Source organism: Salvelinus alpinus, chromosome 10 (genome assembly GCF_045679555.1).
Source record: "Salvelinus alpinus chromosome 10, SLU_Salpinus.1, whole genome shotgun sequence".
Lineage (NCBI taxonomy): Eukaryota > Metazoa > Chordata > Actinopteri > Salmoniformes > Salmonidae > Salvelinus > Salvelinus alpinus.
In genome coordinates, this window is record NC_092095.1 from 22,685,988 (window position 1) to 22,708,720 (window position 22,733).

The window sequence follows — 22,733 nt, forward strand, 5'->3', positions numbered from 1 at the left end:
TGTGAAAAACAGAATAATAATTATAATTCTATTACTATTTCAACTTATTCTCAAAGACTGGGTTTTATTCATGCCTAACACTGATCATATGTTTGAATAGTATCAAACACATTAGTCTGTGCAAATGAGAAATTACAAAGAGAGTATTTATGATTATGATGTAGCATTTACAATGTAACAATCTTGTCATTTTATAGCAATGTGCATAACATAGGGACCGCTATAGTATAGGAGTATACAGGTTGTCAACATTAAGTAGTGTCTTCCATCTATAAGAATCGCATCTGTCTATGATAATTTGATGCTTGTAACGGTCCCAGAGAAGTTCATCCAAATATGAAAGTAATTGGTATTAATGCTCAGAAAATAAGATTATTGAATGTAGTAATACTGTTTGTGATATTAATAGTAATGTAGTAATACTGTTTTTGATAGTAATAGTAATGTAGTAATACTGTTTTTGATAGTAATTGTAATGTAGTAATACTGTTTGTGATAGTAATAGTAAAGTAGTAATACTGTTTGTGATAGTAATAGTAATGTAGGAATACTGTTTGTGATAGTAATAGTAATGTAGTATACTGTGTTTGATAGTAATAGTAATGTAGTATACTGTTTTTGATAGTAATAGTAATGTAGTAATACTGTTTGTGATAGTAATAGTAATGTAGTAATACTGTTTGTGATAGTAATAGTAATGTAGGAATACTGTTTGTGATAGTAATAGTAATGTAGTAATACTGTTTGTGATAGTAATAGTAATGTAGTATACTGTGTTTGATAGTAATAGTAATGTAGTAATACTGTTTGTGATAGTAATAGTAATGTAGTAATACTGTTTTTGATAGTAATAGTAATGTAGTATACTGTTTTTGATAGTAATAGTAATGTAGTATAATGTTTTTGATAGTAATAGTAATGTAGTATAATGTTTTTGATAGTAATAGTAATGTAGTAATACTGTTTTTGATAGTAATAGTAATGTAGTAATACTGTTTTTGATAGTAATAGTAATGTAGTATACTGTTTTTGATAGTAATAGTAATGTAGTATAATGTTTTTGATAGTAATAGTAATGTAGTATACTGTTTTTGATAGTAATAGTAATGTAGTAATACTGTTTTTGATAGTAATAGTAATGTAGTAATACTGTTTTTGATAGTAATAGTAATGTAGCAATACTGTTTGTGATATAAAGACAGTAGTAGTGTGTGTGGTAAAATCACTGAGGAAGCCAAGCCAGTAAAAAAGACATATTACAACCTATGTTGTGATAATAGCGTTTTGTTCTATAATCCATTCGCTCATACGCCACCATGATATACAATAAGGCAGTGACAACAAAAAGACAACAATCACACAGTTGCGGAATAAATTCAACTACACGTACATTTGTTTCATCACAAAACCGGAGAGCAACATCAAATCAAATCAAATGTATTTATATAGCCCTTCGTACATCAGCTAATATCTCAAAGTGCTGTACAGAAACCCAGCCTAAAACCCCAAACAGCAAGCAATGCAGGTGTAGAAGCACGGTGGCTAGGAAAAACTCCCTAGAAAGGCCAAAACCTAGGAAGAAACCTAGAGAGGAACCAGGCTATGAGGGGTAGCCAGTCCTCTTCTGGCTATGCCGGTGAAGCCCACAAAGCTGTAACAAACAGTTATATCACCTGCAGCATGGTCAAGCAAGTTAATGTTTTCGACAGTTCACTAAACAACTAGTGATTTAAAATCCCGGAGTTACCACAAGTCAGCACAAACACAACAGGAGCACTGCCTCTGCTATTCCAGCACCATTTCAATTAAAAAATGTAAACATCATAAAATCAATAAGGCTATTTATGCTTAGTTTAATACACTGAAAACATACTTAATGATATCAAAAACAATTTAGTCCAATCAATGTTGCTAAATATCATGTGGCTGTCCATGGTACTGGTTTGTGTGTGTGTGTGTATGTCTGCGTGTTCACCCTTCTTGTAGACTAGTTGAACGCCAATACCATCCTCCTATCTTTCATGTTGGCAAAACGGTCTATGACTCTGTCACTCTGTCATACAGTACACTTTTTGTTTCTGTTGTCAGAGGCTACCTAGCTAAAAAGGCCAGTGGCACAACCTTTTCATTTATGGTTAGATCATAATCATTGACTGTACAAAGAATTAAGCCAAAACCACAATTCCAAATCCCCATCTCCATCCACAGCTTAGGAAAGGGACGATTTAGAAAGCTAGCTACTGCAAGACATCAACACAAGTAGACCAGAAACAGACACGTTTTCATGAAAATTACATTTAGCATAGGAGGTGATTTAAATGGTGTGAGGCCAAATCCAAACTACCCTCCCTTGGGGGGCGTTTTACTGCACCAGGACAACCCAGAGTTCAGCACATTAGCTGATTGGCTAATTATTTTATAATATTTTTATCAAGGAAGGCCAAATGCTTGCTGGCATCGATCAATCAAATGCTACGGCGGCAACATGTTATACTATTTTGGGCTACACATACTGAAACAGAGGAGCACTGTATCCCTCGCTCAAATCCCTCGCTCAGCCCCTTGCGAATTGATGGAAAATTATTAACACACTGAGAGAGAAGAATGAGACATTTTTTTTTTTATATATGGGGAAGCCTGGCCACCCTTGCCGTCCGTGAATACACGCCACTGTATAAAGACAAGGTATTTATATTACGTACTGTACCTGCCTGTGTTCCTCCCTGGTAGAGGGCTCATGCTGACTGTGGAAGTGGGAGTTTTATACAAAACCCATTTTAGAAAAATGCACTAAGGCAATAGAATCAGGATAATTTATGTGCACATTTATTTAAACTTGGTAATACTTCTTAACATCTTATAATATGGATCTTTCCGGTCACTATTCTGACCCTTTTGCTTGTCTTAATTCTAACTGTATAACTGTAACTCACTGTAACTCATCACTGTGTCGGTGTCAGTATCTTGAGAGACGTAGTGACATAGAACCCAGGATAAAGGGGTTGAGTGAAATTGGTCTGCACTCTGTGGAGAAGGGACATTGTGTCAATGACACTGTAGAAGGACAGAGTTCCTGCCTTGTGGTCCAGGTACACTCCTACTCTGGTGGAGCGGGGGACTGGTATGTCAGTCTGTTTATCATTGTGATAGAAGTAGCAGCGAGAGGCACCACACTCCAAACACCAGGCCTGATTACTGCTTCTTAACCACTCATTATGTCCTCTCCTGCTGATCCCTTTATATGAGACAGCTATACAAACCTCCAACCCGGTCCACTCCACCTCCCAGTAGCAGGCTCCAGACAGACCCTCTCTACACAACACCTGAGCGTAGGTGGTAAATCTGTCTGGATGGTCAGGATAAAGCTGGTCGTTATCACTCCATGTTACCTTCCTGTTCCCCTCAGACAGACGCAGCTCTTTATGCGCTGTGTTGGGATCCAATGTGAGCTGGCAGGAACCTGAGGAGAAGACAAAACAACAGGTGAATGTTTGTGTGCACACAATGTGTGCATGTTTGTGTCCGCATGCATATGCGTATGCATGTGTGTGTGTGTTTTTGTACATGTATATGTACAGTATGTTCTTGACTCACATTTCAAGAACTCCTCTCTGGTTTTGGGTTCAGACCTCGTCTTCTGACAGGTGGTGTCATTCCCATGTGTTAGTCCTCCAACTGACAGTCCAGACTGAGTTGTGCCAAATGACGGAAGACAACGGGGCTCAGAAGGTGGAACAATGTGGACTTTTGTCACTATGGAAACAATAGGAAATCAAGTATCACTTGTGTACACTGATCATGACATAACCATTACAGCAAGTTAATGGGATAAGTAACTGAAAAAGGTTCTCCATTGAGAACAAACATTCATCCATAAGTTCACCTACTGTACTGAACTTACTAAATGGCAGATTAGGGTCTCGATTAATTCCGTAGCGTGGAATATCTGCGTTGTAGCGCGAATGGCATTTAAAGGCAATGGTACCGCGTTCGTGGAGACTGCATTCACAGTAAACGCTGCATGTGTCGGCTCAATCGGAAATTACCTTTAAATATCATGCGCGCTACAACGCAGATTACCTGCTCTATGGATTTAATCGAGCCCTAACTTGCATCGTATATACTGTCCTAATACTGTATGTTACCTACTTTTTACAGAGATCTTGGCAATTTCCCCAGAGCAGATCTTTTCAACTTGACTTTTCAGCCCAGCGACTGATTTCCTTATATACTCAAAGGAGACGTGTTGATTGAAAGTGATGCTGGGTAAGGCCTTAGATCCAAGAGGGACAGAGAGAGACTGGAAACTCTACAGATACATGAAACAAAAAAGATTAGAAAACAGGAAAAAGATTATTGCTGTGAAAGTTCAAAAAATATTTTTCAGCAGTAACACCTGATGCTGGGGACAGAGAGACATTGATATCACCTGGAGGAATTGGATGTTGTCTTCTGTGTGTGAGAGCTGCTCCAGCTTGGCGTCTCTCCTCCTCAGCTCAGCCATCTCCTGGTCCAGTTGCTTCAGCAGTCCTTCAGCTCGACTCACTTCAGCCTTCTCCTGGGCTCTAATCAACTGTTTCACCTCAGAGCGCCTTCTCTCAATGGAGCGGATCAGTTCAGTAAAGATCCTCTCACTGTTCTTCACCGCTGCCTCTGCAGAGCACTGTTAGGACAAACCGAAAGAGAGGATGTGTTGCATTTTAACCAGCCCATTCACTCAGCTCTCATCAGAACCCCAGAAACATGTTCCCTACAGTGGGGCTCAATAGGATTGGAACATATCCGAGCACTGGGCTCCTCACTGGCTCCAGTTTTTCTGCAGTTTAGTTTAGGAGGAATAAGTCACTTTAGAGGGCTAACTGCTAAGTAAATACATGTAAATGGTTAACAACACTCACCTTGAGTGAATACACAGCCTGTCTCACCTCTTGCATCTCATTCTCTTTATCCTGGATTCTCTGTTTGGATTTCTGTTGTTTTTCCCCCACCTGGCTCTGCAGGAAAACACATGTAATTCCATGGTTCATTTGTACAAGTGATTCTGTCTTAATGAGAACAGATCAAACTTTATGATAGGTCAAAGTCTATGCAATATGGAAAAGGCATGCGCGTGTCTGTGTGAGTCTGTATGAGTGTGACCAATCGTGTTCGATCACAGATCTCCTGCGTGCCAGAAAATATCATTAGCTTGCTAAGCCAAAGCCTAGGCATTAGCTGAAAGAGCCAATGCAACTATTCAGGTCTCAGTAAAGGTAACATCACATGAGTGTGTATATTAGCACAGCTAAATTATTGGGTGTTGGCTGACTTCCTGTACAGTAGTGACTAATGTTCAGCAATGAATGTTATTTTCACAGTGATATTTTGAATGAGCGGAATTATAGATTGTCAATACCTGTCTCTCAGTCCTTTCTGATTCAGCTGAGACAGTATCATGTCCTTTATGTTCATCCATTGTACACAGATAACAGATAAACTGCTGATCAGTACGGCAGTAAATCTCCACCAGTTTGTCATGATGAGAGCAGATCTTCTCCTCTAGTTGTGTGGAGGCTTTGACCAGCTTGTGCTTCTTAAAGGTAGGAGATTCATAGTGAGGCTGGAGGTGAGTCTCACAGTAAGATGCCAGACACACCAGACAGGACTTGACCGCTTTGAGTTTTCTCCCAGTGCAGACATCACACGCTACATCTTCAGGTCCAGCATAATGGTGAGCAGGGGTAGCAGCTTGGAGTCCTGTCTTCTTCAGATTCTCCACCAATTCTGCTAGCATGGTGCTTTTCTTTAGAACCGGCCTTGGGATGAAGGTCTGTCTGCACTGAGGGCAGCTGATCAGAAAACCCATCACATAATCCTGATCCCAGCAGTCCTTAATACAGCCCATACAGTAGCTGTGTCCACAGGGAATAGTCACCGGATCCTTCAGTAGATCCAGACATATTGAACAACTGATTGAATCCATGGCTGCTGACATTGTGGTGCACACACTAGCCGAATGATACTACTTTCGTTGCTCTAGAATTGTTTGTGCTTTTGAGTGGGAACATTCCTGGTTGTACACAGTGTTGTGTTGGACAGACACCAGGAAGAGGGTTGTGATTGGACAGAGGTGGTTAAGGAAGTTCTATTTATAGTATGTAACACTCCATTCTCCCAAAATGACAATTCACTCGATACAGTCCACTACACCTCCAAGTACATAGCTATAACCAGATTTATTGAGGAAGATTAAAGTGACGATTCAGGAGAACAGTCTGTAGGCAGTATGATGGTAGATCAGGGGGTGACCTGGAGTATGTGAACTGGAGTCCTGGGCTCCCATTTCACTTGGCAACAGTGGCGATCCTCAATGGTCATAGACTTACAGTGTGTTCCAGGGGATAGGTGTGAGCAAGGTGCTGCGAGAACATAATGAGTAGTTATTTGTGATGGAATATGAGTTGTAGATCAGTGATTCTGTATAGTGCCTTGCTCAGCCGATCCTGTCAAACGGGTTAATTAGAAGATAAGAGGGTGGAGAAATGTAGCCTGAAATCCAGGCCTGTCTGTGCTAACGTTCCACTCCTTGTACTCTGTGTCACATGACAAGAAGTGGCAAGGAGTGGAATGATAGCACAAACCCTCTGGTACCCAGGCTAGGAGAAAGGAGGGAGGCTTGCAAACACTGGAGACATGGAAACCCTATTCTCCACATTCTGTAGCACAGAAGCAATCGTTTAGTTTAATTGTGGTTGTTGCCAACATAACAATGTGGCAAAAGAATATTGTGTGGTGAAGCTGTGAAAAGTAGCTTATTTACTTGGGCACATAACCACAAAACTGATTGTTTGCTCCTCTATTGCAAACCCACGGCAATTGTTATGAATTCCCTGTCGGTGTCTGTTAACACCATTTCACAGCCCTTTCAAACCTCTGTAGTAGGAGCCCTCCCCAGCAAGAGTCAGGGTGTCTGCCTGATGATCTCTGCCCCCTCTGTGACCTGGGGCTCTGACCACTGGTTGGTTGCTAGGGGCCAGTTGTTAGGGCGCCGGACATCTGTCCAGCAATGAACTACCAGTTCTTCAGTGATGCACACTTCTAGATAAAATTATGACTAAAGTAAAATAACGTGCTACACATACAGTACCAGTCAAAAGTTTGGATACATGTACTCATTCAAGGGATTTTCTTTATTTTTGCTATTTTCTACACTGTAGAATAATGGTGAAGACCTCAAAACTATGAAATAACACACATGGAATCATGAGTGTTATTGAGATTGTTGAAAGTAACCACCCTTTGCCTTGATGACACCTAGCTCACTCTTGGCATGCTCTCAACCTGCTTCAACTTGAATGCTTTTCCAACAGTTTTGAAGGAGTTCCCACGTATGCTTAGCACTTGTTGGCTGCTTTTCCTTCACTCTGTGGTCCAACTCATCCCAAACCATCTCAATTGGGTTGAGGTCGAGTGATTGTGAGGCCAGATCAACTGATGCAGCACTCTATCAATCTCCTTCTTGGTCAAATAGCCCTTACACAGCCTGGAGGTGTGTTGGGTCATTGTCCTGTTGAAAAACAAAGGATAGTCCCACTAAGCGCAAACCAAATGGGATGGTGTATCGCTGCAGAATGCTGTGGTAGCCATGCTTGTTAATTGTGCCTTGAATTCTAAATAAATCACAGACAGTGTCACCAGCAAAGCACCCCCACACCATCACACCTCCTCCTCCATGCTTCATGGTGGGAACCACACATGCAGAGATCATCCATTCACCTACTCTGCATCTCACACCAAAAATCTCAAATTTATATTCATCAGACAATGGACAGATTTCCACCAGTCTGTTGTCCATTTTTCGTGTTTCTTGGCCCAAGAAAGTCTCTTCTTGTCCTTTAGTAGTTATTCCTTTGCAGAAATTCAACCATGAAGGCCTGATTCACGCAGTCTCCTCTGAACAGTTGATGTTGAGATGTGTCTGTTGCTTGAACTCTGTGAAGCATTTATTTGGGCTGCAATTTCTGAGGCTGGTAACTCTAATTAACTTATCCTCTACATCAGAGGTAACTCTGGGTCTTCCTTTTCTGTGGCGGCCCTCATGAGAGCCAGTTTCATCATAGCGCTTGATGGTTTTTGCGACTGCACTTGAAGAAACTTTCAACGTTTTTGAGATTTTCCACATTGACTGACCTTCATGTCTTACAGTAATGATGGAATGTTGTTTCTCTTTGCTTATTTGAGCTGTTCTTGCCATAATATGGACTTGGTCTTTAACCAAATAGGACTATCTTCTGTATACCACACCTACCTTGTCATAACACAATTTCTTTCCTTCTTAATGTGTTTGAGCCAATCAATTGTGTTTTGACAAGGTAGGGGTGGTATACAAAAGATAGCCATACCTTCTCAAAACACAACTGATTGGCTCAAACACATTAAGAAGGAACGAAATTCCACAAATTAACTGTTAACAAGGCACACCTTTTAATTGAAATGCATTCCAGGTTAATACCTCATGAAGTTGGTTGAGAGAATGCCAAGAGTGTGCAAAGTTGTCATCAAGTCAAAGGGTGGCTACTTTGAAGAATCTCAAATATAAAATATATTTTGATTTGTTTAACACTTATTTAGTTACTACATGATTCCATATGTGTTATTTCATAGCTTTGATGTCTTCACTATTATTCTACAATGTAGAAAATAGTAAAAATAAAGAAAAACCCTTGAATGAGTAGGTATGTTCAAACTTTTGACTGGTACTGTAGTTACTGATCCAGTTGCCATTTGGCTGTAAAGGTTATCACAGATAACTAAACTCTATCTAGTCTGCACATTCCAATAGCTGTACCAGTTAACCATTCAGCTGTACCAAGTTATTTATATTACTACTGTACCTGCCTGTGTTCCTCCCTGGTAAAGGGCTCATGCTGACTGTGAAAGACCTTTAGTGGACTGGGCAGTTGTATATGGAATCCATAAGAATTCACAAGGAAAAGATTGTCAGGATCATTCATGTAAACATTTATTTAAACTTGGTAATATTTCCTCACCAATTGTTTAATAGTGATGTGACTGGTGCAAAACATACTGTGGAAGCAAACTCTCTCTCTTGCCCATGTTTACACCAATCCAATGCGTTTTAACTTTAGTACTGCCTGTAAATGTAAGAGGAATCAAGTTAGCTACCTTGCCATTTTTTTCCCTGATAGTTAGTGATAGTCAGTGGTGAGGACTTAAGGGCTCAGAACTTCGCACAATTATGTCTCTGATATCTTGCCTTTCTCTTCTGCTCGAGGCCCTCCGGCGATGTACGCAATTTAGCGGTTGTAGCTGTCTCTGGTTGTGTCAAACGGAGAGGTTTTCTTTTTCTTTCTCCGAATCTGGCTTTAGCTTTTGAAGATTTTGAATGGTTGGGTCTTTTAGCTATTATGACCCCTATGACCCCATTTCTGAAAGCTAAGACTCTCCCGAACACGTATATGTATTCCATTTCCCTCTACGACGCAAGCTGTACAAGACTCGTTAGAAAGGATTGTGACAAAAGCACAACTGAAAAGAGTGCAGAACTGTTTTTCTACACATTTATTACCAATCTTCCCTTATCATTTCCTGAACAATACCTTCCGGATGCATTTTACTCACTTTTTGATGCAAATAAAAATGTATACTCCTTTCCAATATTAAATACATTTGACATATTTTATAATTAGGTTTATGAACATACATGTAAACACTTGGTTGCAAAGTATATCTGTTCGAGAATGGTTCAAAAGGCAATAACGAAATATACATATTGGCTTGATATTGCAAAAGAAAATATCCGATATAGGTCATTTGCCCAGAATTTCCACATCAGTGCATCCCTAACTACAGCGCCTTCAGAAAGTATTCATACCCCTTGACTAATTCCACATTTTGTTGCATTACAGCCTGAATTCAACTTTGATTAAATGTATTTGTTTCTCATCCATTTACACAAAATATACCATAATGACAAAGTGAAAATATGTTTTTAGAAATTTTTGCAAATGTATAAAAAAAATGGGATTGTACAATATTTGCACATTATTCTTTAAACAATTCTTCAAGCTCTGTATTCCATTTATTTTTATCCCAAAAAACTCCTTAGTCCTTGCCGATGACAAGCACACGCATAACATATTGCAGCCACCACCATGCTTGAAAATATGAAGAGTGGCAGTCAGTGAAAGTTATTTTCTTTTGCCAAAGTTTTTGCCGTTTTACTTGTGTGCCTTATTGCAAACAACATGCATGTTTTGTAACATTTTATATTCTCTACAGGCTTCCTTCTTTTCACTTTGTCATTTAGGTTTGTATTGTGGAGTAACTACTATGTCGTTGATTCATCCTCAGTTTTCTCCTATCATAGCCATTCAACTCTGCAACTGTTTTAAAGTCACTATTGGCCTCATGGTGAAATCCCTGAGCAGTTTCCTTTCTGGCAACTGAGTTAGGAAGGACGCCTGTATCTTTGTGGTGACTGGGTGTATTTATACACCATCCAAAGTGTAATTAATAAGTTCACCATGCTCAAAGGGATATTCAATGTCTGCTTTTTTTTACCCATCTACCAATATGTGTCTTTCTTTGCGATGCATTGGAAAACCTCCTTGGTCTTTGTGGTTTAATCTGTGTTTGAAATTCATTGCTCGACTGAGAGACCTTATGTGTGTGGTACCGAGATCAGGTAGTCATTCAAAAATCATGTTAAATACTTATTGCACACATAGTGCGTCCATGCAACTTATTATGTGACTTATTATGTGACTAAAATGGATTAATGGGATCGGTGTCCCTAAACCGGGACGGTTGTTGCTCAATATGCGATAATGTGACTAGAATGACGTTGTAAACAATAGCCAATTCTGGGACATAGACATGTCTTATATGGGCAGAAAGCTTAAATTCTTGTTAATCTAACTGCCGTGTCCAATTTACAGTAGCTATTACAAAAACAAAAATACCATGCTATTGTTAGAGAATAGTGCACAACAACAAAACACTTTTATCACAACAACTGGTTTGATACATTCACCTCTGAAGGTAAATAATGTACTTACTTCTGTCTCTAACCCCTGCCCGGCCTTGGAATGTGCAAACTTAAATGTTTTATTACCATAGCATTGTTGTATGTTCTCTATAGTTATGTACTTGAAAATGTATAAATTGACCAATTTGGCACATTTGGGCAAACTTTTGGCAAACTTGATACAAAATGTTGTGTAGTGATGTAATTCTTCACATGATCAGTCTGAAACTTTGCACACACACTGCTGTCATCTTGGGGACAACATCTAAATTACACCTAAAATCCTATCTAAGTGTATGGCCTTTCTCTTGCATGTCAATGATGATGGAACAAAAAAATAAATAGAAAACACATATTTTTTTTGTTTGTATTATCTTTTATCAGATCTAATGTGTTATATTCTCCTACATTAATTTCACATTCCCACAAACTTCCACACAGTTTTTCCTTTCAAATGGTGTCAAGAATATGCATATCCTTGCTTCAGGTCTTGAGCTACAGGCAGTTAGATTTGGGTATGTCATTTTAGGTGAAAATTGAAAAAAAGGGTCCTATCCTTAAGTGATTTAAATTCAGGCTGTAACACAACAAAATATGGAAGAAGTCAAGGGGTGTGGATACTTTCTGAAGGCAGAGTAACTAAAACCAGACAGAAAGTACAGTGGTTCCTCCTTTAAAAGTTGTGAGCTTACACCGCGGGACTTAGAGGTACCCAGCATCACGGCTTCATTGCTCCAGAACACCACAAGGGTGAGTTAGAGCACTCATTATGCATTTTATATGACCAATCATATCGAGTGGTTCCAATGATGAATTTGACATGAGCCACCCCTCCCTGGTGACTTTCTTCAGCAAAGATGGCTGACAAAACATTACGGGGAGGCAAATGTAAGTAGTTATTACATCATAACGAGTCAAGCAAAAAATGTACAAATTGAGAGGAATATGTTAGTTAATGTAGAGACAAACGATTGTGCATATTTTTTCTATGAATAGAAACACCATAATATTAATCAAATTAATTAAGCCACATTTCTTAAAATCAATCCCATATACTATGTTATTACAAAAAAGGTTTTAAATTCTCTGGTAATGCCAATACGGAAGTACTATCAAATGCTTCTCTAAGATGCCCTCTGGTGGTCAAACTAGCAATAACTTGCAGTAACAGAAGAAATGGCTGAGAATTAAATGATGGGCAACAGAACGCTGCGGCAGCACACAAGGTGTGCTTCAGTATGAAGTAACTTTCAAAGGAGGAACCACTGTATGTAGAAACTATAATGATACTTATTTTCAAACAACTGCCCTGTTTCTGGGCCGCAAATTGCTTTTGACACACAAACTGGTCCCAAAAAAGTCTGTTGAATTTCAGAATCCAGATGTGCCCCTCGAGCCAAAATGATTGCCCACCCCTGTAGGTGGTGACGCAAAGACCTTAACTAATGAAGGGTATTTCAAAGGTTTTCAGTTAGCCTTTTTATTCTGCTTCATTCAAGGGGGAGGGTGGGCTCAGACTGGCATTTGCCTGTGGCCTCCAAATCAAAGTCCGTCCCTACTGATAGTGATGCACAAGCTAGGTCTATTTTAAACATCGGCTTCTCCTGATGCAGTAGCTTGAAAACACCCTAAAAACTTGAAAACCCTATTAGATATTTGCCCAAATTTTTGAGAAAAAAACCTCAAACTGAACATAGTTCATGATGGTTTTATTTTATTTTTGAGTCAAAGATAATAGTTTCAGTATAGTTTTAGTTTTTAAAACGGGTTTGTCAGCTCGAATCCCCGAGCTGACAAGGTAAAAATCGGTCGTTCTGCCCATGAACAAGGCAGTTAACCCACTGTTCGCAGGTAGGCCGTCAATGTAAATATGAATTTGTTCTTAGCTGACTTGCCTAGTTAGGTTGTTTATTTACTTTTTATTTTTTTACAATTTGTTTTATTTTATTTCAGTTTACTAAATCGTTTTTTCAAGATTCGTTTTTGTTTTAGTTTGCTATAATAATCTTGTTCGGTTTCAGTATATTCACAGTTCTAGAGACAGTGAACCCAGGATAGAGGGGCTGAGTGAAAGTGGTTTGGACTCTGCAGAGGAGGGTCATTGTGTCAGAGATGCTGTAGAAAGACAGAGTTCCTGCACTGTGGTCCAGATACACTCCTACTCTGGTGGAACAGGAGACAGGTATGACAATCTGTTTATCATTGTGATAGAAAGAGCAACCAGAAGCATCACACTCCAAACACCAGGCCTGTTTACTGCTTCTAAACAAACCCTCATCAGGTCCTCTCCTGCTGATCCCTTTATATGAGACAGCTATATCAACCCAGTCCCCGCTCCACTCCACCTCCCAGTAGCAGGCTCCAGACAGACCCTCTCCACACAACACCTGGGGGTAGGTGGTAAATCTGTCTGAATGGGCAGGATAAAGCTGGTCCTTATAACGCCGTGTCACCTTTCTGTTCCCCTCAGACAGACACAGACAGTTAAATGCCGTGTTGGGATCCAATGTGAGCTGACAGTAATCTGAGGATGAAGACAAAACAACAGGTGAAATGTATGTGTGCGTCCAGGTGTGTGTGTGTGTAGTATATTAATGTGCATTGTACAGTCCCAGCTAGCACATTTGGTTCCTTGGAAGCTGTGTGAACGTAAGTTTTTAGTTTTATCATAGCCGGAAGGTAGGGAGGGGCAGTTCCTCTTGCTGCTTCGTAGGCAAGTACCATGGTCTTGTAGTGGATGCGAGCATCAAGTGGAAGCCAGTGGAGTGTGCGGAGGAGTGGGGTGACATGGGAGAACTTGGGAAGGTTGAAAACCAGGCGGGCTGCAGCATTCTGGACAAATTGCAGAATTTGATGGCACAAGCGGGGAGCCCAGCCAACAGAGAGTTGCAGTAGTCCAGACGGGAGATGACAAGTGCCTGGATTAGGACCTGCACTGTTTCCTGTGTGAGGAAGGGTTGTACTCTACTGATGTTGTAGAGCATGAACCTGCAGGAGCGAGTCACTGTTTTGATGTTTGCAGAGAAAAACAGGGTGTTGTCCAGGGTCACACCAATGTTCTTTACACTCTGGGAGGGGGACACTGTGGAATTGTCAAACATGATGGAGAGGTCTTTGAGTGGGCAGGCCTTCCCCGGGAGAAAGAGCAGCTCCATCTTGTCGAGGTTGAGCTTAAGGTGGTGGGCCAACATCCAAGCTAAGATATCTGCTAGGCACGCAAAGATGTGTGCTGCCACCTGGGTGTCAGAAGGTGGGAAGGAGAAAACAGTTATCAGCGTCATCAAAACTCTCTCTATCTTCTTAAGTGTGTTTAGGTATGCTGGCCACGCCCACTAATTGGCCATACCTGATATTAATGAGTGCTTTTTTATGTTTTAATAAGGTCTGTTTGAATAGACTAAAATGAACAGGTTTGTATAAGTTAAAAAAATGAAACACAGCTGTCCTGGTGGGGTAGTGGACTAATTCCATGAATAGAGAACAGAAGATCATAGGTTTGACGCTCACTGACGCCATGCCACAATAGAAAAATAAATGCATGATTAATGCCTAAGCAAATGACTTTCCAAGGTGTCCTATCTGTGCTTGGAGTTCTAAACAGATAACACAAACTGAGCTAGCAGTGTTATTAAAAGTCTTATTGAAACATGTTCTCAGAATGTTATTTAATTACCTTCAAATAATCTATAATTTCTGTTCTCAGAAAGTTAATAAAACCTCCCAGAAAAACTTTCAGGGAACCATAGTAAAACATTCTCAGAACCTCCTGCAACCTAGTAATACATTTTTTTTTTACATCCATTCTCAGAACATTTAAAAAACACCGGTTAAGAAATGTATGGCTTCGTTCCCAGAACCAATGGGAAACCAAAAACTTACGTTCCCATAACTTCCAAGGAACAAAATGTGCTAGCTAGCAAGCACTGTGGCCAATTAGTGGATGCGGCCGACACACCTGAACACACTTAACAAGATAGAGTTTTGTTGATGCTGAGAACGGAATGTATATGTTTTTAAATAACACTCATAGAATGTTCTTTGAACTTTCTTAATGTTTTCTTGTGGTTTTTATGTAAAGTGGTGATGTCGATGTGCCAACTTCTGTTTGGTAGTGTCCGAACCATTTGGGCTACAAACTAACTTGCTCTACGACCCCCACAAGTGTCACGGCACTTGTCTGAAGGAAGCATGTAGAAATCCGTATGCTGAAGTACTGAATTTCCCACCTAAGAAACATGGTTCTCAGACCATTATGTGCTAGTTGGGTATCCTGCACCATTCTCAGAATACTGTGGAAAGATTGTATGCAAAATAACCATGCTCTCACAAAGCTCTAAGAAACATATGGTTCTCAGAACGTTATGCACTAGCTGGGGTATATTCTTTACTCACATTCTAAGAACTCTTCTCTGGTCTTGGGTTCAGGCCTTGTCTTCTGACAAGTGGTATCATTCCCATGTGATGCTAGTCCTCCAACTGACAGTGTAGACTGAGTTGTGCCAAATGACGGAAGACAACGGGGCTCAGAAGGTGGAACAATGTGGACTTTTGTCACTATGGAAACATAGGAAATTAAATATCACAGTTCAATACTGATCATGACAAAAACATTACAGAAAGTCAAAGGGCTCAGTAGTTGCCTAGGTTACCTACCTTTTACAGAGATCTTGGCAATTTCCCCAGAGCAGATTTTTCCTAATTGGCTTTTTAACTCAGCGACTGATTTCCTTACATCCTCAAAGAAGACGTGTTGGTTGACAGTGATGCTGAGTAAGTGTTCAGATCGAGGAGGGACACAGAGAGACTGGAAACTCTACAGAGACATAAAAAAACAGAACAGATTATTGTTGAGAAATACAAACATTTCACTTTCAGCAGTAACACGTGATGCTGGGGACAGAGAGTCACTGATATCACCTGGAGGAATTGAATGTTGTCTTCTGTGTGTGAGAGCTGCTCCAACTCGGCCTCTCTCCTCCTCAGCTCAGCCATCTCCTGGTCCAGTTGCTTCAGCAGTCCTTTTGCTTGACTCACTTCAGCCTTCTCCTGGGCTCTGATCAGCTCTTTCACCTCAGAGCACTTTCTCTCAATGGAGTGGATCACCTCGGTAAAGATCCTCTCACTGTCCCCCACTGCTGCTTGTGCAGAGCGCTGTTAGGAAACAAACATAGAGAGGAGGGGTTCCATTTCAACCAGTTCATTCACTCAGCTCTCACAAGAACCCCAGACAACTTGTTCCCAACAGTGGGGCTCAGTGGGAATGGAACATGGCCCAGCACTGGGCTGATCACTGGCTTCAGTTTTACTGTAGTTTACTTTAAAGGGGACTATCTTCTAAGTAAATACATCCAAATGGTCAACAACACTCACCCTGAGTGACTTCACAGCCTGTCTCACATCCTGCATCTCTTTCTGTCTCTTCTGGATTCTCTGTTTGGTTTCCTTCTGTTTCTCTCCCAGTTGACTCTGGTGTAAAAAACAAATGCCAGTCCATTGTTCATGTGTACAAGTGACTCTGTCTTACTGAGAACAGATCAAACTTCATGATAGGTCAAAGTCCATGACTTAAGGAAGAAAAGTCACATGCGTGTCTGTATGCGCATGACTGATCATTTGCTATCCCAGGTCTCCTGTGTGCCAAAAAAGCACACAAGCCTGCAAAAGCACTCAAAGCCTAGGCATTAGCTCAGGGAGCCAATGCAACTCCTCATGTCTCAGTCAAGGTCACACGTCATGTGAGTGTTGTAATCAAACCACCTCTGTTATATTCATGTGTGCATATGTGGGAAGGGAAAGGGGATACACATAACTGAATGCATTCAACCGATATGTGTTTTCCACATTTAACTCAACCCCTCTGAATCAGAGAGGTGACAGTGGCTGCCTTAATCCAGGATTTCCTTAACACGGTCCTGCCCCCCCCACCTTGCTGGTTCAGGGATTCAAACCAGAGACCTTTCAGTTACTGGTCCAACGCTTTTAACTGCTAGGCTACCTGCCAGCCTAGGTTATTGGGTTTGGGCTAACTTCCTTTTCAATGTCATTCTGTAATTAATAGTATTCTTACATTGATACTGTGAATAAACAACTATTACAGAGTTGTTGTCCTTACCTGTCTCTCAGTCCTTTCTGATTCAGCTGAGACTGTATCATGGTCTTTATGTTCATCCATTGTACACAGATAACAGATAAACTGCTGATCGGTACGGCAGTAAATCTCCACCAGTTTGTCATGATGAGAGCAGATCTTCTCCTCTAGTTGTGTGGAGGCTTTGACCAGCTTGTGCTTCTTAAAGGTAGGAGATTCATAGTGAGGCTGGAGGTGAGTCTCACAGTAAGATGCCAGACACACCAGACAGGACTTGACCGCTTTGAGTTTTCTCCCAGTGCAGACATCACACGCTACATCTTCAGGTCCAGCATAATGGTGAGCAGGGGTAGCAGCTTGGAGTCCTGTCTTCTTCAGATTCTCCACCAATTCTGCTAGCATGGTGCTTTTCTTCAGAACAGGCCTTGGGGTGAAGGTCTGTCTGCACTGAGGGCAGCTATAGACACCCTTCAGATCATCCTGATCCCAGCAGTCCTTAATACAGCCCATACAGTAGCTGTGTCCACAGGGAATAGTCACCGGATCCTTCAGTAGATCCAGACATATTGAACAACTGATTGAATCAATGGCTGCTGCCATTGTGGTGCACACACTAACAGACTGAGCAGCAGAGTATTAAAGATGATCATTTCTCAAGACATGTTTGTGCTTATAAGTAGGAACATTTCCTGATGTGTTTATACTTTGTACCTGTAGGTGATGTGGCATTGGACAGAGACCAGGAAGAGGGTTGTAATTGGTGCCTGTGGAAGTTCCATTCATGGTACGTATGTGTGCCAAGCAATACTCTACACTTCCCAATTCTCTTGACTCAACACCTCAAAGTACATAGTTATTTAAAGATTTATTGAGGAAGATAATACGGCTCATAAAGGGACAATTCAGGAGGACAAAGTCACAAGGCGGCAGAATGGAAAGTCAAGGGAAGATTTTAGAATATGTGAACTGGAGTCCTGGGCTGCCATCTCACTTGGTACTGCAGCAATGGCAATCCTCAATGGTAATAGACTATAGGGTGTTCCAGGGGATGGGTGTGTGCAAGGTGCTGCGAGAACATAATGAAAATCTATTTGGGATGGAATATGATTTGTAGATCAGTGATTCTGTACAGTGCCTTGCTCAGCTCATCCTGTCAAACGGGTTAGTTAGAAGATCGACGGTGGAGAAAGGTAGCCTGAAATCCAGACCTGTCTGTGCTAACATTCCACTCCTTGTACACTCAGGCTAGGAGAAAGGGAGGCTTGCTAACACTGGAGAAATGGGAAAAACCCTAACCTCTATATACTGTAGTACACAAGTAATTATTTGTTGAATTATGGTTGTTGCCAACACAACACTGTGGCGACATTATAACATGCAAATATTGTGTGGGAGTTGTGAAAGGTAGCCTATTTACTTGCGAATACAACCGCCTAACTGATGATGGGCAGATATGTCCGGGGGTATTGTCGGACAGGGCCACAGTGTCCCCCGACCCCCCCCCGTCTCAGCCTCCAGTATCTATGCTGCAATAGTCTCTGTGCCGGGGGGCTAGGGTCAGTCTGTTATATCTAGTGTAATTCTCCTGTCACATCTGGTGTCCTGTGTGAATTTAAGTATTCTCCCTCTAATTTTCTCTCTCCCTCTCTCCCTTTTCTCCCGGTGGATCTGAGCCCTTAGGACCATGCCTCAGGACAACCTGGCCTGATGACACCTGGCTGTCCCCAGTCCACCTGGTCAGGCTTCTGCTCCAGTTTCAACTGTTCTGCCTGCAGCTATGGAACCCTGACCTGTTCACTGTACGTGCAACCTTGTCCAGGACCAACTGTTTTTGACTCTCTCTCTCTCTCTCTCTCCCTACCGCACCTGCTGCCTCTGACCAACTGACATTTACTCCTGAGGTACTGACCTGTTGCATCCTCAACAACCACTGTGATTACTATTTGACCCTGCTGGTCATCTATGAACATTTGAACATCTTGAAGAACAATCTGGCCTTAATGGCCATGTACTAATATAATATCCACCCGGCACAACCAGAAGAGGACTGGGTACCCCTCAGAGCCTGGTTCCTCTCTTGGTTTCTTCCTAGGTTCCTGCCTTTCTAGGGAGTTTTTCCTAGCCACCATGCTTCTACATCTGCATTGCTTGCTGTTTGGGGTTTTAGGCTGGGCTTCTGTATAACACTTTGTGACATCTGCTGATGTAAAAAAGCGCTTTATAAATACATTTTACTGATTGAATTTGATTGATATGTCTGCAAACAGTCTAGCTCCTCTCTTACAAACCGATGGCCATGAACCAGTAGTTCCTCTCCACAGGGGATTGCATTTAGCTGCACTAATGCACTTAACTGCCAGTTCCCTCTAGAAAACAAGTGTAATGGCTGAAGGGGTGGTGAATAACAACAGGAAGTATTTTCACAGCTTGGAACAAACTCAGTATATGTATGAGCACAGTGGCCAACAAGGATAGGAACGAACGATTCTGTATTGATGACTTTGAATGTGAAAGGAGTTGTAAATATTTCAAATGAGACACAGTACTGTACTGATCACAGCCTGATCATGACAGAAGCACAGCAGAGCAAACAATCTCATCTGAGTAAGTTTTGTATTGATGCTCACATAAGGACAGTGTCCGGCTTCATTATCTTACTCCTTGAAGACATGGGAAGATCCTCTTAATACGTGATTGATGCTCTTCAGCATTGGCAGTGGGCAGTAGTGCATGGTGTAATCAATTCTGTGTTTATCCTGCATCCAGAACCCCTGAAAAGAAGAGTGTGTGAGTAGAATATGTTATAACAGTTGTGTCGGCTGATGAATCAGCCTGTGAAACCAGCTTTTGGTATACAGCATAAAACTAAGCAGTGGAAAAACGTGGAACGTTTCCTTACAAGCCAGAATGTTGAGTAAAGTTACATTTGAACATACCCTACCGGTTGTCTGTGTGGTTAGTCCTACAGTGGGTCAAATTTTGAAAAGGAAAGTATTAAATACCCAACTTTTTAGAATGCCTGCATTGATATTTCTATTACCTGACACATGCGCAAAACCATGTAAACACCTGCAACACGTCAGTGAGTATGCATGCATCAGCTTGCATGTCCTTCCGTCTTGTGAACATGTCTTAGGTCAGGAACAAACACGTCTTGATTGCCACAGACAGAGATCCGCATTTTGAAGTCGGTTTAATAATACTTTAATGGGGATATTTTGTCAAAAATGTTGACCCACTGAAGGACCGACCCCACGGACAATTGGCAGAGTTAGTTCAAATAAATATTTGTATTCAACGTTCGTGACAGACGAAACGTATTCGTTTTTGTAAATGTGAGCACCTATGCCGTGCTGTAGTGTTACAAACAGCCACCATCCAGACTTTGTCCATTCCAATTATGTCCATCAGGCGAGCCATCCAACTGGCAAACTGTGACAGCAGCGGAACGCAGTGCAGCACAGGGCCATTCATCATGCTCAGTGGCGCTGTCCGGGGCCACACTTAAGATTCACAGGCATTTGCCGTGGAGGTATGACTTAGTCCGCTAGCATCGGGCTCGATTGAGATTCCAGTGTTGGCACGAATATAGGGCTCATATAACATTAAACCAGCCTGTATATAGTAGGCATATATAACATGAAACCAGCCTGTATATAGTAGGCATATATAACATGAAACCAGCCTTTAAATAGTAGACATATATAACATTAAACTAGCCTGTTTATAGTAGACATACATAACATTAAACCAGCCTGTTTATAGTAGACATATATAACATTAAACCAGCCTGTTTATAGTAGACATATATCACATTAAACCAGCCTGTTTATAGTAGACATATATAACATTAAACCAGCCTGTATATAGTAGACATATACAACATTAAACCAGCCTGTTTATAGTAGACATATATAACATTAAACCAGCCTGTATATAGTAGACATACAGTGGGGAGAACAAGTATTTGATACACTGCCGATTTTGCAGGTTTTCCTACTTACAAAGCATGTAGAGGTCTGTAATTTTTATCATAGGTACACTTCAACTGTGAGAGACGGAATCTAAAACAAAAATCCAGAAAATCACATTGTATGATTTTTAAATAATTAATTTGCATTTTATTGCATGACATAAGTATTTGATCACCTACCAACCAGTAAGAATTCCGGCTCTCACAGACCTGTTAGTTTTTCTTTAAGAAGCCCTCCTGTTCTCCACTCATTACCTGTATTAACTGCACCTGTTTGAACTCGTTACCTGTATAAAAGACACCTGTCCACACACAATCAAACAGATTCCAACCTCTCCACAATGGCCAAGACCAGAGAGCTGTGTAAGGACATCAGGGATAAAATTGTAGACCTGCACAAGGCTGGGATGGGCTACAGGACAATAGGCAAGCAGCTTGGTGAGAAGGAAACAACTGTTGGCGCAATTATTAGAAAATGGAAGAAGTTCAAGATGACGGTCAATCACCCTCGGTCTGGGGCTCCATGCAAGATTTCACCTCGTGGGGCATCAATGATCATGAGGAAGGTGAGGGATCAGCCCAGAACTACACGGCAGGACCTGGTCAATGACCTGAAGAGAGCTGGGACCACAGACTCAAAGAAAACCATTAGTAACACACTACGCCGTCATGGATTAAAATCCTGCAGCGCACGCAAGGTCCCCCTGCTTAAGCCAGTGCATGTCCAGGCCTGTCTGAAGTTTGCCAATGACCATCTGGATGATCCAGAGGAGGAATGGGAGAAGGTCATGTGGTCTGATGAGACAAAAATAGAGCTTTTTGGTCTAACTCCACTCGCCGTGTTTGGAGGAAGAAGAAGTATGAGTACAACCCCAAGAACACCATCCCAACCGTGAAGCATGGAGGTGGAAACATCATTCTTTGGGGATGCTTTTCTGCAAAGGGGACAGGACGACTGCACCGTATTGAGGGGAGGATGGATGGGGCCATGTATCGCGAGATCTTGGCCAACAACCTCCTTCCCTCAGTAAGAGCATTGAAGATGGGTCGTGGCTGGGTCTTCCAGCATGACAACGACACGAAGCACACAGCCATGGCAACTAAGGAGTGGCTCCGTAAGAAGCATCTCAAGGTCCTGGAGTGGCCTAGCCAGTCTCCAGACCTGAACCCAATAGAAAATCTTTGGAGGGAGCTGAAAGTCCGTATTGCCCAGCGACAGCCCCGAAACCTGAAGGATCTGGAGAAGATCTGTAGGGAGGAGTGGGCCAAAATCCCTGCTGCAGTGTGTGCAAACCTAGTCAAGAACTACAGGAAACGTATGATCTCTGTAATTGCAAACAAAGGTTTCTGTACCAAATATTAAGTTCTGCTTTTCTGATGTATCAAATACTTATGTCATGCAATAAAATGCAAATTAATTACTTAAAAATCATACAATGTGATTTTCTGGATTTTTGTTTTAGATTCCGTCTCTCATAGTTGAAGTGTACCTATGATAATAATTACAGACCTCTACATGCTTTGTAAGTAGGAAAACCTGCAAAATCGGCAGTGTATCAAATACTTGTTCTCCCCACTGTATATAACATTAAACCATGGAGTGAGAAAGAGGGAAGAGAGAGTGCAAGCTGAGCTGTATGTGA

The 22,733-nt window shown here is 41.3% G+C and overlaps 2 protein-coding genes across 2 annotated transcripts; both read right to left on the reverse strand.

The window, feature by feature from the left end:
* Positions 1–1,145: 1,145 nt before the first annotated feature.
* On the reverse strand, positions 1,146–6,004 carry LOC139531728 (E3 ubiquitin/ISG15 ligase TRIM25-like). The gene is made up of 6 exons (XM_071328455.1): positions 5,396–6,004; positions 4,899–4,994; positions 4,430–4,663; positions 4,150–4,309; positions 3,595–3,753; positions 1,146–3,460 (listed from the first exon to the last, which is right to left on the reverse strand). Exons 1-6 carry the CDS (start codon positions 5,972–5,974, stop codon positions 2,943–2,945), a joined length of 1,746 nt encoding a protein of 581 aa, XP_071184556.1. The 5' UTR covers positions 5,975–6,004; the 3' UTR covers positions 1,146–2,942.
* A 7,010-nt stretch (positions 6,005–13,014) lies between these two features.
* On the reverse strand, positions 13,015–17,717 carry LOC139531341 (E3 ubiquitin/ISG15 ligase TRIM25-like). Its single transcript, XM_071327817.1, has 7 exons — positions 17,142–17,717; positions 16,400–16,495; positions 15,947–16,180; positions 15,683–15,842; positions 15,567–15,583; positions 15,422–15,464; positions 13,015–13,553 (listed from the first exon to the last, which is right to left on the reverse strand). Exons 1-7 carry the CDS (start codon positions 17,715–17,717, stop codon positions 13,018–13,020), a joined length of 1,662 nt encoding a protein of 553 aa, XP_071183918.1. The 3' UTR covers positions 13,015–13,017.
* Between the last annotated feature and the right edge of the window lie 5,016 nt (positions 17,718–22,733).

Bases quoted from the DNA above. Each gene is read 5' to 3' on its own strand.
- LOC139531728 (XM_071328455.1), bottom strand. From the start codon at position 5,974: ATGTCAGCAGCCATGGATTCAATCAGTTGTTCAATATGTCTGGATCTA. The intron at 4,310-4,429 runs GTGATATCAATG...ATGTATCTGTAG, and splicing joins ACAACATCCAATTCCTCCAG to AGTTTCCAGTCTCTCTCTGT. The intron at 3,461-3,594 runs GTGAGTCAAGAA...TCTTCTCCTCAG, and splicing joins CAGAGAGGAGTTCTTGAAAT to GTTCCTGCCAGCTCACATTG.
- LOC139531341 (XM_071327817.1), bottom strand. From the start codon at position 17,717: ATGGCAGCAGCCATTGATTCAATCAGTTGTTCAATATGTCTGGATCTA. The intron at 16,181-16,399 runs GTGAGTGTTGTT...GTTTCCTAACAG, and splicing joins AGGCTGTGAAGTCACTCAGG to CGCTCTGCACAAGCAGCAGT. The intron at 13,554-15,421 runs GTGAGTAAAGAA...CTTCATCCTCAG, and splicing joins CAGAGAAGAGTTCTTAGAAT to ATTACTGTCAGCTCACATTG.